This window comes from Muntiacus reevesi, chromosome 22, assembly GCF_963930625.1.
Source record: "Muntiacus reevesi chromosome 22, mMunRee1.1, whole genome shotgun sequence".
Lineage (NCBI taxonomy): Eukaryota > Metazoa > Chordata > Mammalia > Artiodactyla > Cervidae > Muntiacus > Muntiacus reevesi.
In genome coordinates, this window is record NC_089270.1 from 28,937,069 (window position 1) to 28,958,060 (window position 20,992).

The 20,992-nt window shown below is 40.2% G+C and overlaps 1 protein-coding gene across 3 annotated transcripts in view; it reads right to left on the bottom strand.

Moving 5' to 3' along the window:
• Positions 1–20,992, bottom strand: part of SLC4A4 (solute carrier family 4 member 4) — a 351,114-nt gene that overhangs the window by 81,310 nt on the left and 248,812 nt on the right. For all 3 annotated transcript variants that reach the window (XM_065914665.1, XM_065914664.1, XM_065914666.1), the window contains 3 exons: positions 19,780–19,934; positions 18,761–18,874; positions 16,432–16,606 (listed from right to left, as the gene is read on the bottom strand). In XM_065914665.1, the coding sequence (XP_065770737.1) occupies positions 16,432–16,606; positions 18,761–18,874; positions 19,780–19,934 (444 nt within the window). The remainder of the gene's footprint in view (positions 1–16,431; positions 16,607–18,760; positions 18,875–19,779; positions 19,935–20,992) is intronic.

Below are 20,992 nucleotides of genomic sequence, written 5' to 3' on the forward strand. Positions count from 1 at the left end.
CTACTTCACACACATATGATTTAGCCATTCCTGCCTATTCCAAGGGTTGAACTGCTCCTAAGTACTATAATGACTGTAATGACTAGTAGTTGACTACAGAAGGCAAAGAGTGACTCCAATACTCTTTAAAAAATATTCATTGATGCTTCCATACATAAAATCACACTGTACAATCCCACCAAGTGTCTAGAAGTGATTTAGTACTTCTGGAGTTGTTCTCTCTGTGGGTACTTTCAGTGTTTGTTTTAGCTGAATTTCACTTTGCACATAGCAGGTACTTATAACTAGCTACATTTTATGCACACTAGCTATTTTCTACAGAGGAAAGCTTTTTAAGAGGAAAGGAGAGCAAAGAGAATAGAAGAAAATGATCTGCCTTCTATCCTGCAGTCTCTAAGACATCAATTCCAAAAATTATTCTACTGCATATTCATTGTCCAGTGTAAATATACACAAGAGCCTCAAATTACTTTCTCTCTAGAGGTAATAAACGTGTGGAGACATAAGTAACCAAATCTTTGTGGCCACATCGCCCCATAGATGTATCTCTGAGAATCAACCATTATTGCCCCTTAGCATAAGAACAAATGATTATAAATATATATATATATATACATACACACATATATAATATCATATAATCATATAATGTATACATATAATGTAATTATTATAAAGAAATTGGTCTTTTAAAATTGATTTACAGAACTTTAAGTGCTATCCCAACTAAAAAAATCCCAGAAGACTCTTGTTAAGATGATTACTTGAAATACTTTTTTATGTGGCTTTAGAGCTAGTAATATTCTCTTCAGAATGACATTAACAATAGTACATCCTTCTCTTTTAAAGGGTAGGATTCAACTGGGAAAACATAAAAATCCTTTAGCCGCACTATAAGGTTGGGGTGGAGATGGCATAAAAAAGCAAGAGTTGACAAGTAAAAAGACTAGCTCCTCACACAGTGCGCAGACACATTCTAAATACCTCAGTACACCTACTTTTGCCCAAGATGTTTAGGTCTGAAGTCTGGCAGGTGAGTGTTTCAAGAGGACCCCATTTACATAAACTCTTACTGCATGGCCGAAGGGTACCATCTTGTTATTTACAGCCTTTGCACACAAATCACTGTTTCCAGTTCATTCTTCCTAGGGGAGCAGCAAGCAGAACGATAAACAAAGCCAGTAGAACCAGGCTGCATTTATGCAGAGAAGAGAGAAAAAGGTTCCCCAGTGCCCACTAAATAGTACCAGTCTTGATCTCTTAGCTCTGAAGATATTGAGTTTCAGGGGGTTAAATGATATGCACAAATCCATGGTCACTGTGGCTGAAGTCTTTGGAGTATGGTTACCTGCCCAACCAGTACTGCATCCTTGGAAAGGGAAAAGGTATGCATGCGGCTGGGATTTTCTCAGACTTGCACTTGTCTTTACCTCCTGTGCATTGACACTGGGCTTTTTATGTCTTTGTCATTTATCTTTTTGTGTGCGTGCGCCTTATTTGAGTGTGTGTGACATCAAAGGGCAGGGGCTGGAAGGCTCCTCATGGCAGGACAAGCCATGCTCTGGGCACTGGTGACATGCCAAGTGTCACTGCATCATTCTCTCTCAAGCATGGATGAGTGACTATTTCTCATCACTACTGCAGGATCAAACGAAAGTGCACAGCCTGGGGGTAAGAGAGAACACAGTGAAAAAAGGAGGAATATGAGATTAAGAATACTCTATTTGACTTGATGGGCTTCCCAGGTGGCTTAGTAGTAAAGAATCTGCCTGCCAATGTGGGAGATGCGGGTTTGATCGCTGTGTCTGGAAGATCCTCTGGAGGAGCAAATGGCTACCGACTCCAGTATTCTTGCCAAGAAAATCCCATGGACAGAGGAGCCTGGCAGGCTACAGCCCATAGGGTTGTAAAAGAGTTAAACGTGACTCAGTAACTAAATAACAACAACAACAAATTTGATTTCATGTAGCTATTAACCTCTGTGAGGGGCAAGACCAATGTCTCCAGCATCATCTGTATTTCTCTTCCCCCCATCATGCTACACACCATTCCCCACATGCTCTTCAGGCACCCAGGAAACACTAAAGGAATCTAAGAAGACGCCCAAATCACACCCTAGGTCCCACTTATCAAAGGCCAACAGCCATGATTGCTCATCCAATAAAGATAACAACTAATCTATTCCCGAAAACAGCTTTGATTTATGGAAAGTCATGTGATTGTTAAAAAGGTAAGATTATTTTTATTTCAGTACTTGATCCTTTACTAAGTGCTACAGTTTCCATTCTGTTGCTGACAATTTTAAAACAGAGACAGATGATTTATTATACACATTACACTGGAAACTTGCTTAAACTCAGAGGTGTTTCCAGTGTTTCTGAGAAAAGAACTATTTTCACCACATTTTGACATGTTGGTCTTGACAATACAGAAATTTTAAAAAATAATCTCATGCAATGAATAACTTTAACTAGAATTTAAAGCAATTTGTAAAGTGAACTATCAAAAAAGCCTTTTTTTGATTTATTATAGTCAGTGTTCATGAATATAAAAAGGAAATAATGTGTGGATGTGTGCATTTTTAATAGCTATGGCTCATAAAAACACTTCTACATCTGATTCCCCACAGAGGAACACACTCCCTAGCAATTCATGAGAATGTAATGTGCATGGCTGAACTCTGAGGGGGGCAGGATCAGGTGCAGCAAAGCACTTCAGCTCCATTTCTATTCGGTTTTTATTTTATTCCATTTCTGATCAGATGATACCCACCACACAACAGAAGAAGGAGCTAATAACTTGCCCTCAGAAAACCCAGAGACTGGACTCTGTTCTGCCACCAAAGAGCTGATGGCCTTGGGGACGTCACTTGCTGCTGCTAAGTCACTTCAGTCGAGTCCGACTCTGTGCAACCCCATAGATGGCAGCCCATCAGGCTCCCCCGTCCCTGGGATTCTCCAGGCAAGAACACGGGAGTGGGTTGCCATTTCCTTCTCCAATGCATGAAAGTGAAAAGTGAAAGTGAAATCACTCAGTCATGTCCAACTCTTAGCAACCCCATAGACCGCAGCCCACCAGGCTCCCCCGTCCCCGGGATTCTCCAGGCAAGAACACGGGAGTGCTTTGCCATTTCCTTCTCCAATGCATGAAAGTGAAAAGTGAAAGTGAAATCACTCAGTCGTGTCCGATTCTTAGCAACCCCATAGACCGCAGCCCACCAGGCTCCTCTGTCCATGGGATTTTCCAGGCAAGAGTCCTGGACTGGGGTGCCATTGCCTTCTCCGGGGAACATCATTTAACCTCTGTCAATTTCAGTTCCTTCATGTATGAGGAAAACATTGAGGCATAGTGCACATACTGTACAGTGTAAAAACAGACTCTGGAGTCAGATCACCTCAAGTTGACATCCAGACTGTATACCATTTACTCTGTAATGACTTAAACAAGTTACTTAGCCTCTCTGTGCCTTATAACCTGAACATCAGATTAGATAACGTGTTTATCACAGTCATTGATAGATGTGTTTTTGATGAAGAGTAACATATACATCAGCCCCTGAGGCTGGGAAAGATGGAGGGCAGAAGGAGAAGAGGGCATCAGAGGATGAGATGGCCAGATGGCATCACCGAATCAACGGACATGAACTTGAGTAAACTTCAGGAGAAGGTGAGGGACAGAGAGGCTTGTCATGCTACAGTCCGTGGGGTCGCAAAGAGCTGGACACAACACGGGGACTCAACAACAACAATGTATACATAATGCATCTACTCAGACAAGAGATGAAGAGGCTGAACTAGGCCTCGTCCAAGGTCTCCTCCAGGTGGCTCAGCACAGAGCAAGTCTTGGAGTCAGGGATATTGGAGTTTCATCTCAGGTCCACTACTTATGAACTTCTCTAAATCCTAATTCTCTCCTCTGTAAAATCAACAGCTATTTCACAGGATAATTATTTGGACTGAATATAATCAGTTCAGTTCAGTTCAGTCACTCAGTTGTGTCTGACTCTTTGCGACCCCATGAATCGCAGCACGCCAGGCCTCCCTGTCCATCACCAACTCCTGGAGTTTACTCAAACTCATGCCCATCGAGTCAGTGATGCCATCCAGCCATCTCATCCTCTGTCGTCCCCTTCTCCTCCCGCCCCCAATCCCTCCCAGCATCAGGGTCTTTTCCAATGAGTCAACTCTTCACATGAGGTGACCAAAGTATTGGAGTTTCAGCTTCAGCATCAGTCCTTCCAATGAACACCCAGGACTGATCTCCTAAAGGATGGACTCGTTGGATCTCCTTGCAGTCCAAGGGACCCTCAAGAGTCTTCTCCAACACCACAGTTCAAAAGCATCAATTTTTCGGCGCTCAGCTTTCTTCACAGTCCAACTCTCACATCCAGAGTGAAGAGGAACTAAAAAGCCTCTTAAAAGTGAAAGAGGAGAGTGAAAAAGTTGGCTTAAAGCTTAACATTCAGAAACCTAAGATCATGGCACCTGGTGAAATAGATGGGGAGACAGTGCAAACAGTGTCAGACTTTATTTTTCTGGGCTCCAAAATCACTGTGGATGGTGACTGCAGCCATGAAATTAAAAGACGCTTACTCCTTGGAAGGAAAGTTATGACCAACCTAGATAGCATATTAAAAAGCAGAGACATTACTTTGCCAACAAAGGTCCGTCTGGTCAAGGCTATGGTTTTTCCAGTGGTCATCTATGGAACTGAATATGATAATACCATATAAAAAGGTAAGAATAAAGCAGAGAGACAATAAGATGCTGGTTTTCTTTTCTTCCTGCTTCCCGTCTCCTTCCCAGCCTGCCTCAATGACTTCTCTCTCCTTCAAAAGAGGAAGGAGATGGAGCATGACAGTCAATAGGAGTGACAGGAAAACATGAAGATTAGTCCTCAGACGAAAAGGGGGCAAAAGCCTCTAGATTCTCAGTGTTTCCCAGGGTTCAGGTGTGCTGTTCAGTCGTCCAACTCTGCGATCCCAGGCACTGTAGCCCTCCAGGCTCCTCTGTCCGTGGAATTTTACAGGCAAGAGTACTGGAGTGAGCTGTCATGTCCTAATCCAGGGCATCTTCCCAGGGATCAAACTCAGCTCTCTGTGTCTCCTACATTGGCAAGTGGATTCTTTACCACCAGCGCCACCTGGAATCCACAGAAGCCTTAGACAGCCTTGTTACAGCCACTGATTTTGTTGCTTCTTTTCACTCCTTGTAGGGTGTTCATTGGAGGGACTGATGCTGAGGCTGAAACTCCAATACTTTGGCCTCCTCATGCGAAGAGTTGACTCATTGGAAAAGACCCTGATGCTGGGAGGGACTGGGGGCAGGAGGAGAAGGGGACGACAGAGGATGAGATGGCTGGATGGCATCACTGACTCGATGGGCATGAGTTTGGGTAAACTCCGGGAGTTGGTGATGGACAGGGAGGCCTGGCGTGCTGCGATTCATGGGGTCGCAAAGAGTCGGACACGACTGAGTGACTGAACTGACTGACTGACTGACTGAGTATCAAACATACGGAATCAACCATAATAAAACAAAATGGCTTATTTCCCTTTATAGCAATGAAGTCAAAATCCACGTGTAAAACAATTTGTGAACATTTTTCTGCTCACATAAGGGTATACCATTAAACCAAAGATGCTCCTTGTTTTATAGAAGGGCCAAGAAAGTCAACTGAAGTCTCAGAAAGATCATCATAAAAGAAATTTGAGGGAGGGAGTTTCAAGAGGGAGGGGACATATGTATACCTATGGCTGATTCATGTTGATGTATGGCAGAAACCAACACAATACCGTAAAGCAAATATCCTCTAATTACAAATAAATAAGCGTTTAAAAAGTGATAAGAACACGAAAAAAAGGAAGAAATCTCACCATAGGAGCAAGATTCTTTAGAAAAAAAACCCAACTACAATTGGTAGCACCAGCTTTTTGTCTGTGAGCTACTTGTGATAAGTCAAGGCCATCACACCCATCATGGCTAACACAAAGCAAATGCATTCAAGGACAAAACATTCAACATTTATGCTGTCAACTTTGACTTTACTGCAATTTAGTACATTTAATATCTTCATATAACACTAAAGAATGACCTTTGTTGTTTTATGTCCTTTTTATTAAGAAATGTATTACTTGAATTAATAATTAACCCCAAACTGCCTTAAAAAACAAAAGATCTTCTGTCTCTTTGACAATTATCAACCAAATAAAACGAGAAAAGAATATTTAGGGGGCAATAAATGCTAAAATATTCACCAACATTATTGTTAGATTTCAAGACTTCAAAAAAAAAGTCTACTAACCATAAAAAGAAATTTCAGCCCGTATTGGTTGTAATCTATCGAAACTGTGTAGAATGTTGATCAATAAAATTAAACTTCTCTAGCATTTGAATCTGAAATTTAGCCAAGAAAAATGATGCAGCCTAATGACTTTTAAACATGGCCATAGGACATAAGTAAACAAACCTGAATTACCTGCAGGAGTTTGATATCAGATCCCCAACATAAAGCCACAAGATCAAAAATAAGTGATGAGATGATGCAAGTAAGTACCTAAATCAAATTTGAGTCACATGAAAAATATCTGGGAGGGTTGTTTTTGTTTGTTTTGTTTTTTGTTTTTTAGGGAAAAGAAATACTAAATTTTTATTTCCACTTTGGGCTTCCCGGGTGGTAAAGAATCTGCCTGTCAGTTCATGAGTGCAGGAGACACATGCAGGAAAGATCCCCTGGAGAAGGAGAAAAAATGGCAACCCACTCCAGTATTCTTGCCTGGAGAATCCCATGGACAGAGCCTGATGGGCTTTTGCATGGGGTTGCAAAAGAGTCAGACATGACTGAGCGACTAGACACATCTTCACTTTGAACAATTAAATCAGGATCTCCAAAATCAGGTCCCAGGAATCCATAGGTTTTCAAAGTTCCCAAACTGATTTTTATATGGTCCAAATTTGAGGTGCACCCATTCAGGCAATCTTCCTTCTTCTATCAAAACAAGAACTACCTGCTAGCATGGTTAATAACCAGCAGTTACACAGACCATTCATCTACACTAGGAAGGAAGACTGGATATACAACCCTCATTATTTACTTCACCTGTGTAGCTGCAGACTATAAATCAGTGATTTCTCTCCTGACAGATCACAGCTGCCAAATCCTTAGTGCGCCATCTCTGCCTAAAATTGCTTTGTCGTCATAAACAGGATTTCTGTTTACACTGCCCAGCGGGAACAGAAAAAAGGAGGCAAGACTTGAAAAACAAATTATCTCTCTGCTTGAAGAAAAGTATGAGCCAAAATCTCTACTAAAGAGTTTCAGTTCCAAGTCCAATAGAATGGATAGCAAGAAAGGGAGGCTTTACAATATTGTTTTGTTTGAAGAGCTGTGAATATGTATCTAGATCCTCTGAAGTGTCCAAACATCAAATACCAGTATAACCTTACACAAAAATTAAGTCCAGATGGATGAAAAATGTAAATGAAAACATAAAAGAACTAAGATATGTGGGTAAATATTTTTGTAATCTTGGGGTGGGGAAACTGCTCTAAATATATCATGAATATAAGAAACTATAAAAGACTGAAGATTTTGACTACATAAGAATTGAGGTCTTTACAGCAAAAGAAATCATAAATAAGATTAAAAGACATATAGCAGATCTAGGAAAAATATATTTGTGATACTTCTGACAAGCAAAGGGAAAATCTCCTAAGTATACAAAGAGTTCTTATAAGTCAATGAGAAAAAAAGAATGCCCCAAAGAGAAATATCCCAAGTATACAAATATAAAGACACATAAGTAAGCAATAAGTACGTAAGGATGTTACCTCTCACTAAAAATCAAAGAAATGTAAATGGAATAAAAATGATCCATCACATAAGTAAGCAATAAGTATGCAAGGATGTTACCTCTTACTAAATATCAAAGAAATGTAAATGGAATAAAAATGAGCCGTCATTTTTAAGCCACAGAATGACAAAAATGAGAATATGAGACAAATCCTGTTTTTGCAAGAAAGTGAGCAAGCCAGCTCTCTTGTCCGTTACTGGTAGAAGTTTAAATCAGTATACCTATCTGAAATCAATATCAAAAATAAAATAAGTATATACTGCCATCACATTCTGCTAAAAATTTAGCTAAAGAGGTAATGACAAAGAAGGAAAGTGGAGTTTAGCACCAAGACTGTTTACAAATGAAAAGGCTGAAAAAAAAACTAAAAGCCCACTAAAAGAGAATTTATTAAGCAAATCACAGCACGTACACCATGTGTATAAAGAAATGCAGCCATTAAAAATACTGTGTTCAAGACCCACATTGAGGTGGAAAGATTTTCTTGAAATGCTAGTTACATAGATGAGCGCATATATGATCTTATTTACAGAAAATCCTGTACAGTGATCTGTTTACACAAGCATTGCAAGACACACAGAAAGATATTCATGAACAGGTTAATAATGGTTACTCCTGAGTCATGGATTTAAGGGCAAAACAATCTTCTATGCAGTGCTTCTGTACTATTTGAATTTCGTACAATGCTTAATTTTATCTTATTCAGAACAAAGCTATTTCAAAATGATTTCAAGCTAAATACAAAATATTTTTTAGAATTTAGCATTGTTTGGGATCTTCACCACTGCTCAAACGACCATCATTTTCTGACCACCAAGAAAATAGTTGACAGAGGTCATTCACATGAAAAAAACCACCAAATAGGTTTATGCTAAATGGAATTTGGTAAAACAAAAAAACAAATTTCAATCAAACAGGTTTCATTCAAAACTTATACATAAAATGAAGCAAATTATCTAAAGTTAAAGTTTCTTCCAGGGAAAAGGAATGACCAATATACCCTGGAGGCAAGTAAACAGTGCAGTGCCCTTTACTTTGTAACTGAATACACACTTATTGTTTTCTTACCAACACATCCTAATTGGATCATTCCAACAGACAACCCTGCCCAAACTGGAATATGTTTCTGGTGCAGATGAACACGTCACCTTAACATTCAGGGAAGATGAAATTATTATATAGTCTTCATGCAGTAACTATCAGTTGCTTTAATCCTGCTGTTACAAACTGAGCATGATGCTTCATAAAGAAGTGTCTATCTTATTGAGGAACATCATATATGAGTAAGAAATGATACATTTCCAACTTAAGCAGATTGATCCAATATTCTCAGCACAGCAGTATGTTAAAATAAAGCCTCAAAGTTGGAGATGCCAAATTTATATTTATAAATGTTCCTTATTATGAAACAAGTTCCCTTAAAATGTGCTCTGTTAGGCTCCATAAATATCACAAAATTCAACAAATTCTAAAATCCTAAAAATCTGTCTTCTTTTACTAAAAGGTTTGTGAAAATAGGATTATATTTATTCTTGAAAAAAATTTAAATGACTTTCTTCACTCAGTCTTCACTCTAGACTGTACTCAGTCATTCATAACCAACAACAGTTGATTTAAAAGAAAGCACTTCTCTGTGTTCCATAAAGCTAAGAAGGACAGCTTTTAAATAACAAAGACTTGCCACAAAGTATCAAAACAGTGTCCCTTATATCAGTATCTTACCCATAGACTAACCTATCCATAAATATTTGTTAAATCGACATTTAACAATTTAATTAATAGAACAATATACCCACTTGGCAACCAAGAATATAAATCTAATGGAAAGAGTTCACATGCATGGTCATAAGAGACTTTAGTTGTGGAAAGGACACGTTTTTAGGATAGTGAAGATAAAAGCCCTTATTTTTACTTAACAGTATGGCAGGGCTCAGTGGTAAAGAATCCACCTCCCAATGCAGGAGACATGAATTCAGTCCCTGGGGTCAGGAAGAGCACCTGGAGGAGGAAATTGCAACGCACTCCAGTATTCGGGATTCCCTGGTGGTTCAGACGGTAAACCGTCTGCCTGAAATGCGGGAGACCCAGGTTCGATCCCTGAGTTGGGATGATCCCCTGGAGAAGGAAATGGCAACCCACTCCATTACTCTTGCCCAGAAAATTCCATGGATGGAGGAGCCTGGTGGGCTACAGTTCATGGGGTCGCAAAAAGTCAGACACAACTTAGCGACTTCACTTTCACTTTTAGTATTCTTGCCTGGAAAATCCTATGGACAGAGGAGTCTGACAGGCTACAGTTCATAGGGCTGCAAAGACTTGGACATGACTGAGCATGTATGCATCCTCATGGAAAGGGGAGGGCTTCCCTCAGATGGTAAAGAATTTGCCTGCAATGCAGAATACACAGGTTGGATCCCTGGGCTGGGAAGATCCCCTGGAGAAGGGAATGGCTACCCACTCCAGTATTCTTGCCTGGAGAATTCCATGGATAGAGGAGCCTGATGGGCTACAGTCCATGGGGTCACAAAGTGTCAGACAAGACAGAGAGACTAACACTCTCACTTCATGGCAAGGGGAACAGAGCATTATTACAGCGGAGCTTACTGAAAAGGGCAATGAGAGCACTGCATATTCTTGGACCTCAGAAAGCCAAAGCTCCAGTACTCTGTTGCTTAAGAACAGGAAACAAGCCAGGGCTAGATCCCAGAAGAACGTAAGGTCAACTCTTGGCAAAGCAGTTCAGTTACTACCAAAAGCCCAGGCTAAACTTTAATTGCCTACACTTAAGAAATCCACGCACACCCACTCTGGAAGCCTCAGAGTCCTCTCAGAGAAGCATGATGGCTCAAATGTATGTGGCAAGCTGGAGAATTCATACAGCTATCTATGCTACCATTAAAATTTAATTATATCTGGAGAAAGTTCCAGAAAAACATCTACTTCTGTTTTATTGACTACACCAAAGCCTTTGACTAAGAGAAAGTGAAAGTGAAAGTCGCTCAGTCATGTCCGACTCTTTGCGACCCCATGGACATAGTCCATGGAATTCTCTAGGCCAGAATACTGGAGTGGGTAGCCTTTCCCTTCCCCAGGGCATCTTCCCAACCCAGGGGTTGAACGCAGGTCTCCCGCATTACAGGTGGATTCTTTACCAGCTGAGCCACAAGGGATCACAACAAACTGTGGAAAATTCTTCAAGAGATGGGAATATGAGAACACCTGACCTGCCTCCTGAGACACCTGTATGAAGGTCAAGAAGCAGCAGTTGAACTGAACATGGAACAACAGACTGGTTCCAAATTAGGAAAGGATATGTCAAAGCTGTATATTGTCACCCTGCTTATTTAATTTACATGTGAAATGCCAGGCTGGATGAAGCACAAGCTGGAATCTAGACTGCTGGGAGAAATATCAATAACCTCAGATATGCAGATGACACAACCCGAAGAAAGCAAAGAAGAACTAAAGAGCCACTTTTCACTTTTGATGAAAGTGAAAAAGGAGAATGAAAAAGTTGGCTTAAAACTCAACATTCAGAAAACTAAGATCATCATGGCATCTGGTCCCATCACTTCATGGCAAATAGATGAGGAAATAATGGAAACCCTGAGAGACTTTATTTTCCTGGGATCCAAAATCACTGCAGATGGTGACTGCAGCCATGAAATTAAAAGACGCTTACTCCTTGGAAGAAAAGCTATGACCAACCTAGACAGCATATTAAAAAGCAGAGACATTACTTTGCCAACAAAGGTGCACCTTGTCAAAGCTATGGTTTTTCCAGTGATCATGTATGGATGTTGAGAGTTGGACTATAAAGAAAGCTGAGCGCGGAAGAATTGATGCTTTTGAACTGTGGTGTTGGAGTAGATTCTTGAGAGTCCCTTGGACTGCAAAGAGATCCAACCAGTCCATCCTAAAGGAAATCAGTCCTGAATATTCATTGGAAGGACTGATGCTGAAGCTGAAACTCCAATAATTTGGCCACCTAATGTGAAGAACTGATTCATTTGAAAAGACCCCGATGCTGGGAAAGATTGAAGGTGGGAGGAGAAGAGGCTGACAGAGGATGAGATGGTTGGATGGCATCACTGACTCAATGGACATGAGTTTGAGTAAATTCCAGGAGTTGGTGATGGATAGGAAAGCCTGGCGTGCTGCAGTCCAAGGGGTCACAAAGAGTCGGACATGACTAAGTGACTGAACTGAACTGACTGGAGCCTCTGGAGCCTCAACTGATTTATTCTGAACACAGTTCCATGGGAAATGATCCATATGCCTCCCAAGATTTGCTTCAAAATAGGTGTGTGCATATGTATATACACACACACACATAATGTGATATTTATATCATTACATATATATGTGTGATTATTGAATTTATATAACTGAGAATGTATGTGAATACTAATTACATATATATGCATATATATATATATATATATATATATATATATATTTCCGCTCTGAAATGAATGCTTAAATGTAAATTCCTGTCATTGAGTAGGCAAGACCTCCTGAAGAGAAGTTGGCAGAAGAGTTTGCTTCAACAACACCAGTGTGGGTGACTCATTCATGTTTTCACAACATGCTTCTGCCCAGCATCCATGTCTATTTGTAGCCTCACAATAAAGGTCCTACGTGAACGTCTCTCAGCTGCCCGCCTCTAAAAGCAAGGACACTGTACCCGGTTGACTCATTTGAGCTGCCTGTGCTTTTGCGAATAACCCAGTGCCACATTTATGAAGGCATGTGATATAACTGAAGATTATCTCAAGCTGTGCCAGTGCTTTTCTGCTCAGTCCTGATCTAGTGTTGAGAAAGTTCAGTGAAGAAAGAAGATTTCACCCCTTTAAATAAGTCCACTACAGACCACTACTGGTATCTCTGGGGGTATAAAAAAGATTGCGATACCTACCAACTGTAGATCACAAATTCCATCAGAATAGGGATTCTTAGCTACTTTGGTCGTGTTATCTGTATCCCCAGCACTTAAAATAATGCCTGGTACACACTAGACACACAGTAAATATTCACAAAGGAATGTATCAACGTCTGCCTTAGACTGGTAAAATAATCTGGGCCTTGACACCAAATCCACAAAGTATTTTCTTTTCCTGAAGCCAAGTCAAGAAGACATTTACTGCCAGAGCATCAAGACCTCTGCATGTTATAAGATGGCCAACAGGCACACGAAGCGATGGTCAACATCACTAATTATTAAAGAAATGCAAACCAAAACCACAATGAGAGCTTCACCTCACACTGGTCGGAATGGCTGTCATTTAAAAAGTTTACAAATAACAAACACTAGAAAGGGTATGGAGAAAATGGAACCCTCTTACACTGTCAGTGGGAATGTAAACTGTGCAGCACTGTGGAAAACAGTATGCAGGTTCCTCAAAAAATTAGGAACAGAGTTATCATATGATTCAGCAATCCCACTCCTGGGCATATATTTAGGGGAAAAAATTGTAATTCAAAAAGATGCATGCACCCCAATGTTCATATCACCAAAAACACCTCTGTATGTTAAAGAATTTACCCTTTCAGTTTTGAGACAGTCTTCAACATGTTAAATTCACCTTATTCCCTGGTCTTCAAAATAGATAAAACCAATAGATACACCCATCTAAGTCATCTACCACTGCAAGAAAACCTAATTAGATGACTATCAGCAAAATTTTTCCATATTAAATTCTACGATATGTAAAATTACTATGTAACTATTGAGTTGGGTACGTGTGTGCACGCCCTAGTCAAACAATATTTACACATATTATATCAAAAAAACCCATTGAATCTATGAATTCATTTACTAACAGCATCATTCCACAGGAAAGAAACTGATAAGAAAGCATTCTGTTCAAGAAATATCTATTAACGATCATTAATTTTTTAATCCCTGTTTTTCAATGTTTCTGCCACCCACTGAAAGTACCAAATTGTAGTATTTCATCAACATATTTCTTAAGACAAAAAAGTCTTCAGAAATGACATGAAGACTAAATATATGTATATATGAGTGTTAAATATATCCAACACTATTTTCACTCAGAAAAAGTTTAAAAAAAAATTCAGTTTCAGTGAAACTATCAATGGAGGCTACATAATTTACTGATACAATGGTCCATTATGTCTGACAAATTATCCTCATAGGTTTCAATTAGATACTTGATTAAGTCAACTCCCAGAAGTAACATCCAGCAAATAGTCATTTTAATGGACACTGAAAGCATTGACATTTCTCCTAAAATCTTTAGAATCCAGAAAACAGCTTACTCCACCAGCAAGGCCTTTCCCATAACACTTGTCACAGGGGAAAAACCCACAGTAACTATGTATGTTACACAACTGAATCTTTACAGAACTCGCTTATATGCAAAATAATGTACCAGGAGGGATCAACAGTAGACTTGAACAGATTTCTCTCTCTGATGCAACTTTATAAAGCTAAGTCTCATGAAGTTGAAGAGTTCTATTCATCTTAAAAGGCAAAAGGCTAACACATAGGAAGTGTCATTACGTCTCCATCTCAATAAGAACATAAAAAAAAAAAATTGAAAAATTATCTTCACCAGAAAGTCTCTATATTGTGCAAGACAGAAGGAGGTTTTGTTCTTGCTGCCCTTTCAAAATCACAGCTTTCTGTGATTTTTCTTAAAATATTGTTCAGTCACTCAGTTGTGTCCAACTCTTTGCGACCCCATGGATTGCAGCATGCCAGGCTTCCCTGTCCTTCACTTAACACGAGGTTGCCTGTATTATCTTCTTCGTGCTGGCCTCAGGGTACTTCCCCAGTGCCTTTTTCCCCACTTTGTTCTTTTGAATGATGTATTTTAATTATCATTAGACTTTCATTTAGATGAAGAAATACCACGCAATTTGAATTCAGAACAGATTTTGTAGAAATATCATTACTGACTTACTGCTACATTTACTCATTTTTGTCTATGAATGAGGAAAAAGGGGAAGACACTCTCTTTGTATACTTCATCTCCGTGTCTACAATGCTTGGCTTCTATTCCCCATACTTGGGAATACACAGCTAAGTGCTTTCTGGCCATCACAATGTAATTTTTTAAATGTTAAAAAAAATAAAATAAAATGTTAATCACTGGCCAATATTTCAGAAGTCAATATTTCAGAATCACCAGATTTCACTTAAGAATTTGAATTTCCAACCTCTCTCTGAAAATCAGAAAATGAATAATGAGTGCATAGTCACATGGCAACAAGGGAAGCCAAGTGGCAACCGCCCCCTTTCAAAGGAGCAGGAGGTCACGGGAGGCATCACAGTGCCCAGCCGTGAGAAAACCCAAGCCAGCCTTGGAACAGTCACAGGGGGAGCCCCCAGCACCACCAGCAGTCACGTGAGGAAAGAAGCCCTCAGGCAACTCCAAACTCACCTGCCAAAACACCGTAAGTCTACAAGGACCAAAGCGAACCAGCCACCCGAGTCCATCAACCACCAAAACCATAAGAGAGAAGGGAAAAATGGTTGTTTGAAGCCTCAGATTTGGGGGTAACATGCTATGCAGTAATAGATAAAGACTAGAATGAAAGTGCTCTTAACAAGTGAAATATAATTGCTTAAAACAATGTCTTCCTTTTTGCTTGGGTCAACACAGGGGCCACAGAGCGTCTCCATATTAATTTTGTGTTTAAGCAGAAATCTAAAACATGAAATGTGCTCAGGGGAGAAAACAGATGTAGAAGAAAAGCAATCCTTTGGAAGCAGCTCTATTATTTCAAATAAGCTGGTTGGCAGCACTTATTAATGTCACATAGGTTAAACAGTAATAAGTAGTAACACAGAAGAACAGTGTTTGAAAAGGGCTTGAATCTGGTTCTTTTCAGCTTCACTCACTACTCTATACTCAGCAACTAGCACAATGCCTATTTTTTTTTCCATAATGATTGGATCAACTAAAAGAGGTTTTGTACATATCTTTCTGATTATGGGAATTAAAAATATCTTTCTATCACTAAAACTTCAGCTATTATGGCTACAAGAGAAGGGCAAATGCCACCTGCAAAGCAACCAAAAAAATAAGCTAGAGTCTTAATGGCTTAATGAGAGGCAGATCCAGGAATAGGAAAACCAACTCATAGCTTTTATCCTTAAAGCTGAGTTCTTCTCACAAAGATACAAATTCAGTCTTGAGCAAAACACCCATCCTCTGCTCACATGTAGAAAGAAGCTAACCAGGCATTCCCCCAAAACTTGATACATCAAGTTTAACAGTGTGGTTCATACATTCAAGGTAGATCGAAACCTTATACCCGGCACAAAATTAAAGCAGTTGATCTGCTTTTGCCCAAATAGAGCTATATATCCTCATTTCCTTCCCTTCTTTTCCCCACTTGTGACTCAAGCCAGATTTCATCGAGCTATTTTTGTAACTACTAAAAGGCTGGAAATACAGCAGCAGACCAGAAGCAAAGTAAAATGCAGCATCCAGCAAAAGAAAGAAAATCACGCTGAGTAACTGAAAGGCCATCTGCTTCTCGCTGAGCTGTAGGGGTGAGGAAGGCAATCTGGCTGTACTATTTGTGTCTTCCCAAACCAAACCCACCTGCATGTTGTCAGTGGCATCCCCAAGCAGTCCTCCAAAAGTGATAGCATTAGTTACAGTTGCCAGATAAATGAAGAGAATTGCTGAAAGAGCCTGAATATTTAAAGCATCATAAAAATCACTGGCAAAAAATGGTGCTTTCCTCTTTATGTCCTTAATTAATCCACCACAGAACCTGGGTAGGGAAAAAGCAAACGTGACAATGTAAAATAAAGTATCATGCAATGAACCAAGAGATAACTTATTTAACCACAGAGAAGGTGCATTTAAAGTGTTTGAATCAGCAAGATACTATTTTAGCCCTTAAGATAAAATCAGAAAACTGTAAAGGAATACATTTTCTTCTGTCTTCTTTTTGATCACCAAATTAGGCAGTCACATTCCCTAGACTGTTGGGCTTTAGATGAGAGTGAATTGTGTAGATGAATTCGGAGTCAGTGTCTAAAGGAAAACATCCCAACGTGTGAGCCAATCATATAAGGCCCTTTCTAATCTTGTCAGAACTTCCATCCCAGCCTCATTCATTCATTCACTCATTCATTCATTCCACAAACGTGTACTGGTCATTTGGGATAGGCCCAGCACTATTCTGAGTACTGGAAATACAGCAGTGAATAAGACAGGAAAAAAATACCCACCCTCATGGAGTTTTCTGAGTGAAGTGAACAAAATAAGCAAAATGCATGGGGCTGAAAATCAAAGGAAAAATTAAGTGGGGATCTGGGTTAAATGCTAGAGTTGCTATGGCTGAAATATCAGAGTGGCCAGAACAGGACTCCTAACCGGTGACTTTGGGGTGAGGATCGGAAAGAATGAAGGGAGAGAGCCAGGCAGATGTGTCATGGAGGAGCGTAGCAAGCTGAGCCTCCTCATGTCCACACACAGGTCAGCTGCCTGTCACGTGTCAGCTCACTCCCTCAACCAAAGTTCACTCAGTTTTCCCACATTGTGCCTTCTGCCTTTGATGTCCTCTCTCAGAGCTCTACAACCCTTGGAAGTCTTGATCCTCCACTTATGGTAAGACTTGCACTAGGTGCTCTCACACATTCTCAGGATTGTGTGTCTGTCTGTCTGTCTGTCTGTCTGTCTTAGCTGCATTCAATGCCCTGCTTCAGTTTTCTTGCTATGTACAGACATATTGCATAGCAGCAGACATACTGCAGACATGCAATGCACTTAGGAAAGTTAAAATATCAAAGATTACAGTCTGATTAAATAAAGAAGTTAAATCCCAGAAATTGTATCTATAGAAAAGGAAAAGGAAAGTTCTAATGGGAATAGTTTGTAAAGAACTATTCAGGGAAAAAATGGGGGAGAGAGAAGGTTCTGTTCTCTAGTCTTTAAGAAGGAAGAGGAGAGAAATAACATCCTCTTCATTTGGGAACCAAGTCCAAGTGGGTCACTGGAGGAAGAAAAGAACGTCATTTCATTCAGATTCAATTGTCTGTTAAAATGACATACCTCTGTGTTTGCAAAAATCTGAAGTGTTTTTTAAAAAGTCATATCTTCATAAACGAGTATCCTACTTAAAACTGTAGTTAACTCAGATTGAAATGGAGAACATAATAGTTCAGGCATAATTCTAATAAAAAGAGATTTAGCCAAAGCTGCCTGAGAAACCTGAATTCCCCACTGCAGGCCGAGGAGACGGTGGCCTGGCAGACACTCATTTCTGTAACATGTATCTCTGTACATGTTCTGTGACTCTGTACTCTCTTCTGTAATATGGGTACACGTCTGAGTAAATGTATCAGGAAGAGATGGAATCAAGAAAGTCAAGGAGGCGGGGGAGACTGGCCTTTCTGCCACACCCACCCCCCGTCTCTCTCTGTAACAGCTCTCACTCTTGCCACTGCCATCACACTGGCCTCTGTGCCAACCCAGCACCCACCAGGCACCCTGCTCTTCTCCATTCCCCCCCCAACCCTTGGATCTGCCTCCCCACTTCTTCAGGACTTTCCTCAAATGCTGCAATTCCCTTTATGGCCTTTCCTTACAGACCACTCTATGTAAAATGGTATTACCTAGTACCTTTCACCTGTTGCAAAACTCCCTACTTCTGCTTTACTTTGCCCCATACAATCAGATTCACATTTCATTATTTGCTCATTGTTTGTCTCCCACCACTACAAAGTAAGACCCCTAAGGACAGCGGTTTTCCATTCATTCACTGCTGCAGCCCAAGCACCTGTGACTGATACATACACCATAAACTTGTGCTGGCTGACCAAACATACAAACCAGTGAGCAAAGCACTGACAGAATGATTAAGGGGAATTCAGACCAGAAGGGAACCTCATCATGAACGACAGAAGAATCCATCAGTTACCTTCCAGTGCGCTGCAATTCTTCACAATCTGCATGTCCTCCTCCTCCATGGCCTCCATCGTGGGGCGTGTCCCCATTCATCTGAACATTCTCTCCACCTGAGTACATATTCTTTCTAATCAAGACAACAGAGCCCAAGAGACGATTAGTTTTATTTTATTCACCTACCTCTTAGCTACATCGTGTACTAACTAATGAAGAGATGGACCAAAAACCCTTTGGGAGAAAGATCATTATTTCCTGCCACCATCATGTGTGTGCTTAATCGCTCACTGGTGTCTGACTCGTTGTGACACCATAGACTGTCGGTTCCTCTGCCCATGGGGATTCTCTAGACAAGAATACTGGCCTAGGTTGCCATGCCCTCCTCCAGGGGATCTTCCCAACTGAGGGATCAAACCCAGGTCTCGCACATTTCAGGCAGATTCTTTACCGTCTGAGCCACCAGGGAATCCCATGAATACTGGAGTAGATAGACTATCCCTTCTCCAGGGGATCTTTCTGACCCAGGAATTGAACCGGGGTCTCCTGCATTCCAGGCAGATTCTTTACCAGGGAAGTAGACAACTTTAAAGTGTTCCAGTTAGAGCCAAGAAAAATTGTATGGAAAGGAAATTGTTTCATCTGGAAAATCACAGATTTCTAGAAAATGGCTTCCCCTCAATTATCTCACCCAATTTCTTAACCTCTTAAATCTACAGGGAGTCACCTCGAATAAACTGATCTTTCCACCTATATAGGGGCCCCAGAAACATCCCAAAAGAATCTCTACAGTGTATTCCAATATTGTAATCTGAGATCTCTAATTTGTAATCACTGAAGAATATCACCACATGCTCATTTTCCAGTGTCAACCAAATGTCAAACAAAGGCACATGTGTGATTCATTTGAGATAATACCTCAAGTTGAATGGAAATCTGTCAATATTAAGGCACTAGACAGAACCTCTTTCCTCTTCCAAAAAAAAAAAAAAATCTCCTTCTCAAAGATTAAAACTCTCAATGGCCTGATCATCTTACCTTTTGTCAGACGATGGAAGACTCTTAGGAGGCTCTATCCTGATCGCTGGATCCCACTCCCCAGGTGGAAGGACAATGACTTCGTCTAGGAACTCATCTATGCCAGCAATCAGGTCCTGCCTATCTTTTGCTTTATAAGCAATGTCATGGAACACCTAAAGAGTAAGAAGAGATGTGCTGATCCAACAAGAAAACTCTCCACATGCCTCAGATGTTGAGGCTGAAGAATGCAATCCAAAATCTATTTTAACATTACTGTGACCATAGCCTCATATTTCCTACTGTTCAGCTTAATCCAAAATAGTTCAGTATCCAGATTATGAACCCAAAGAATATAGGTAGAGGCATGAGAAAACAGCTGTGCTTCTTTTATATGATTTTTTCCTAACAATACCATAAAATAGCATTGCCTTTCATCTCCCACTGGTATGTACTATTACTGATATGGTTGCTATGGAAGCCAGATGAAAATAGTTTAGAGAAATACACAATCATTCCCTGAAATAAAAACTACTGGGCCAAACCACTGCTTCTAATTCAAGAAGGAAAAGTTCAAGCTGAGTGTTAAGACTGGTTAAAACTCAAACTCTGCAGCTCTCAAACACACAAATAATGTGAGTTAAAGCAAAGGGGTTTTAATTAGGAAGCCAATAACCAAACCATCCAAGGCAGCAAAAGTTCCATGTGTTTTAAGCAAATATCCAAAGCAGGAGCTTCCAGATGTGTATCATACTCTTTGTCAATCATTCCATTCTTCTAACGTGCCTGATAATCTGAAAGTCTTTTACACATTACCCAAGCCTTTCACACCTCATAAGTCAAACTCTTCAGTCTCCAGGAAAGAAGGTGGTCCCTGTTTGATACCTTTGGCTATTCTTAAAGACTGCTACGAAGTCTTTTCTCCTCAGTAGAATTTGTGAAAGCTATCAAACAACACATAATGGTGTGGGGGTTTTGGGGTTTAGGGGAGGTCATTCAAAGTGTAAGCATAACATCTGCAGTGGACACAACTGTCTACAGCCTTATTTTCTCTCGCTACTTCCTACTATGGAGGCTGGAAAGTCAGTCACTTTCTTAGACTAGCCTGCAGGTAAGGATGGGCAGTTCTGACTCATGGGATAAGAAAAAAAGAAAAAAAAAATGTGTGCGGGGAGCATTAAAATACCAGTTCAAAAAGAAAGACACAGCTAATATACCCTGCCTCCTCCTTCCT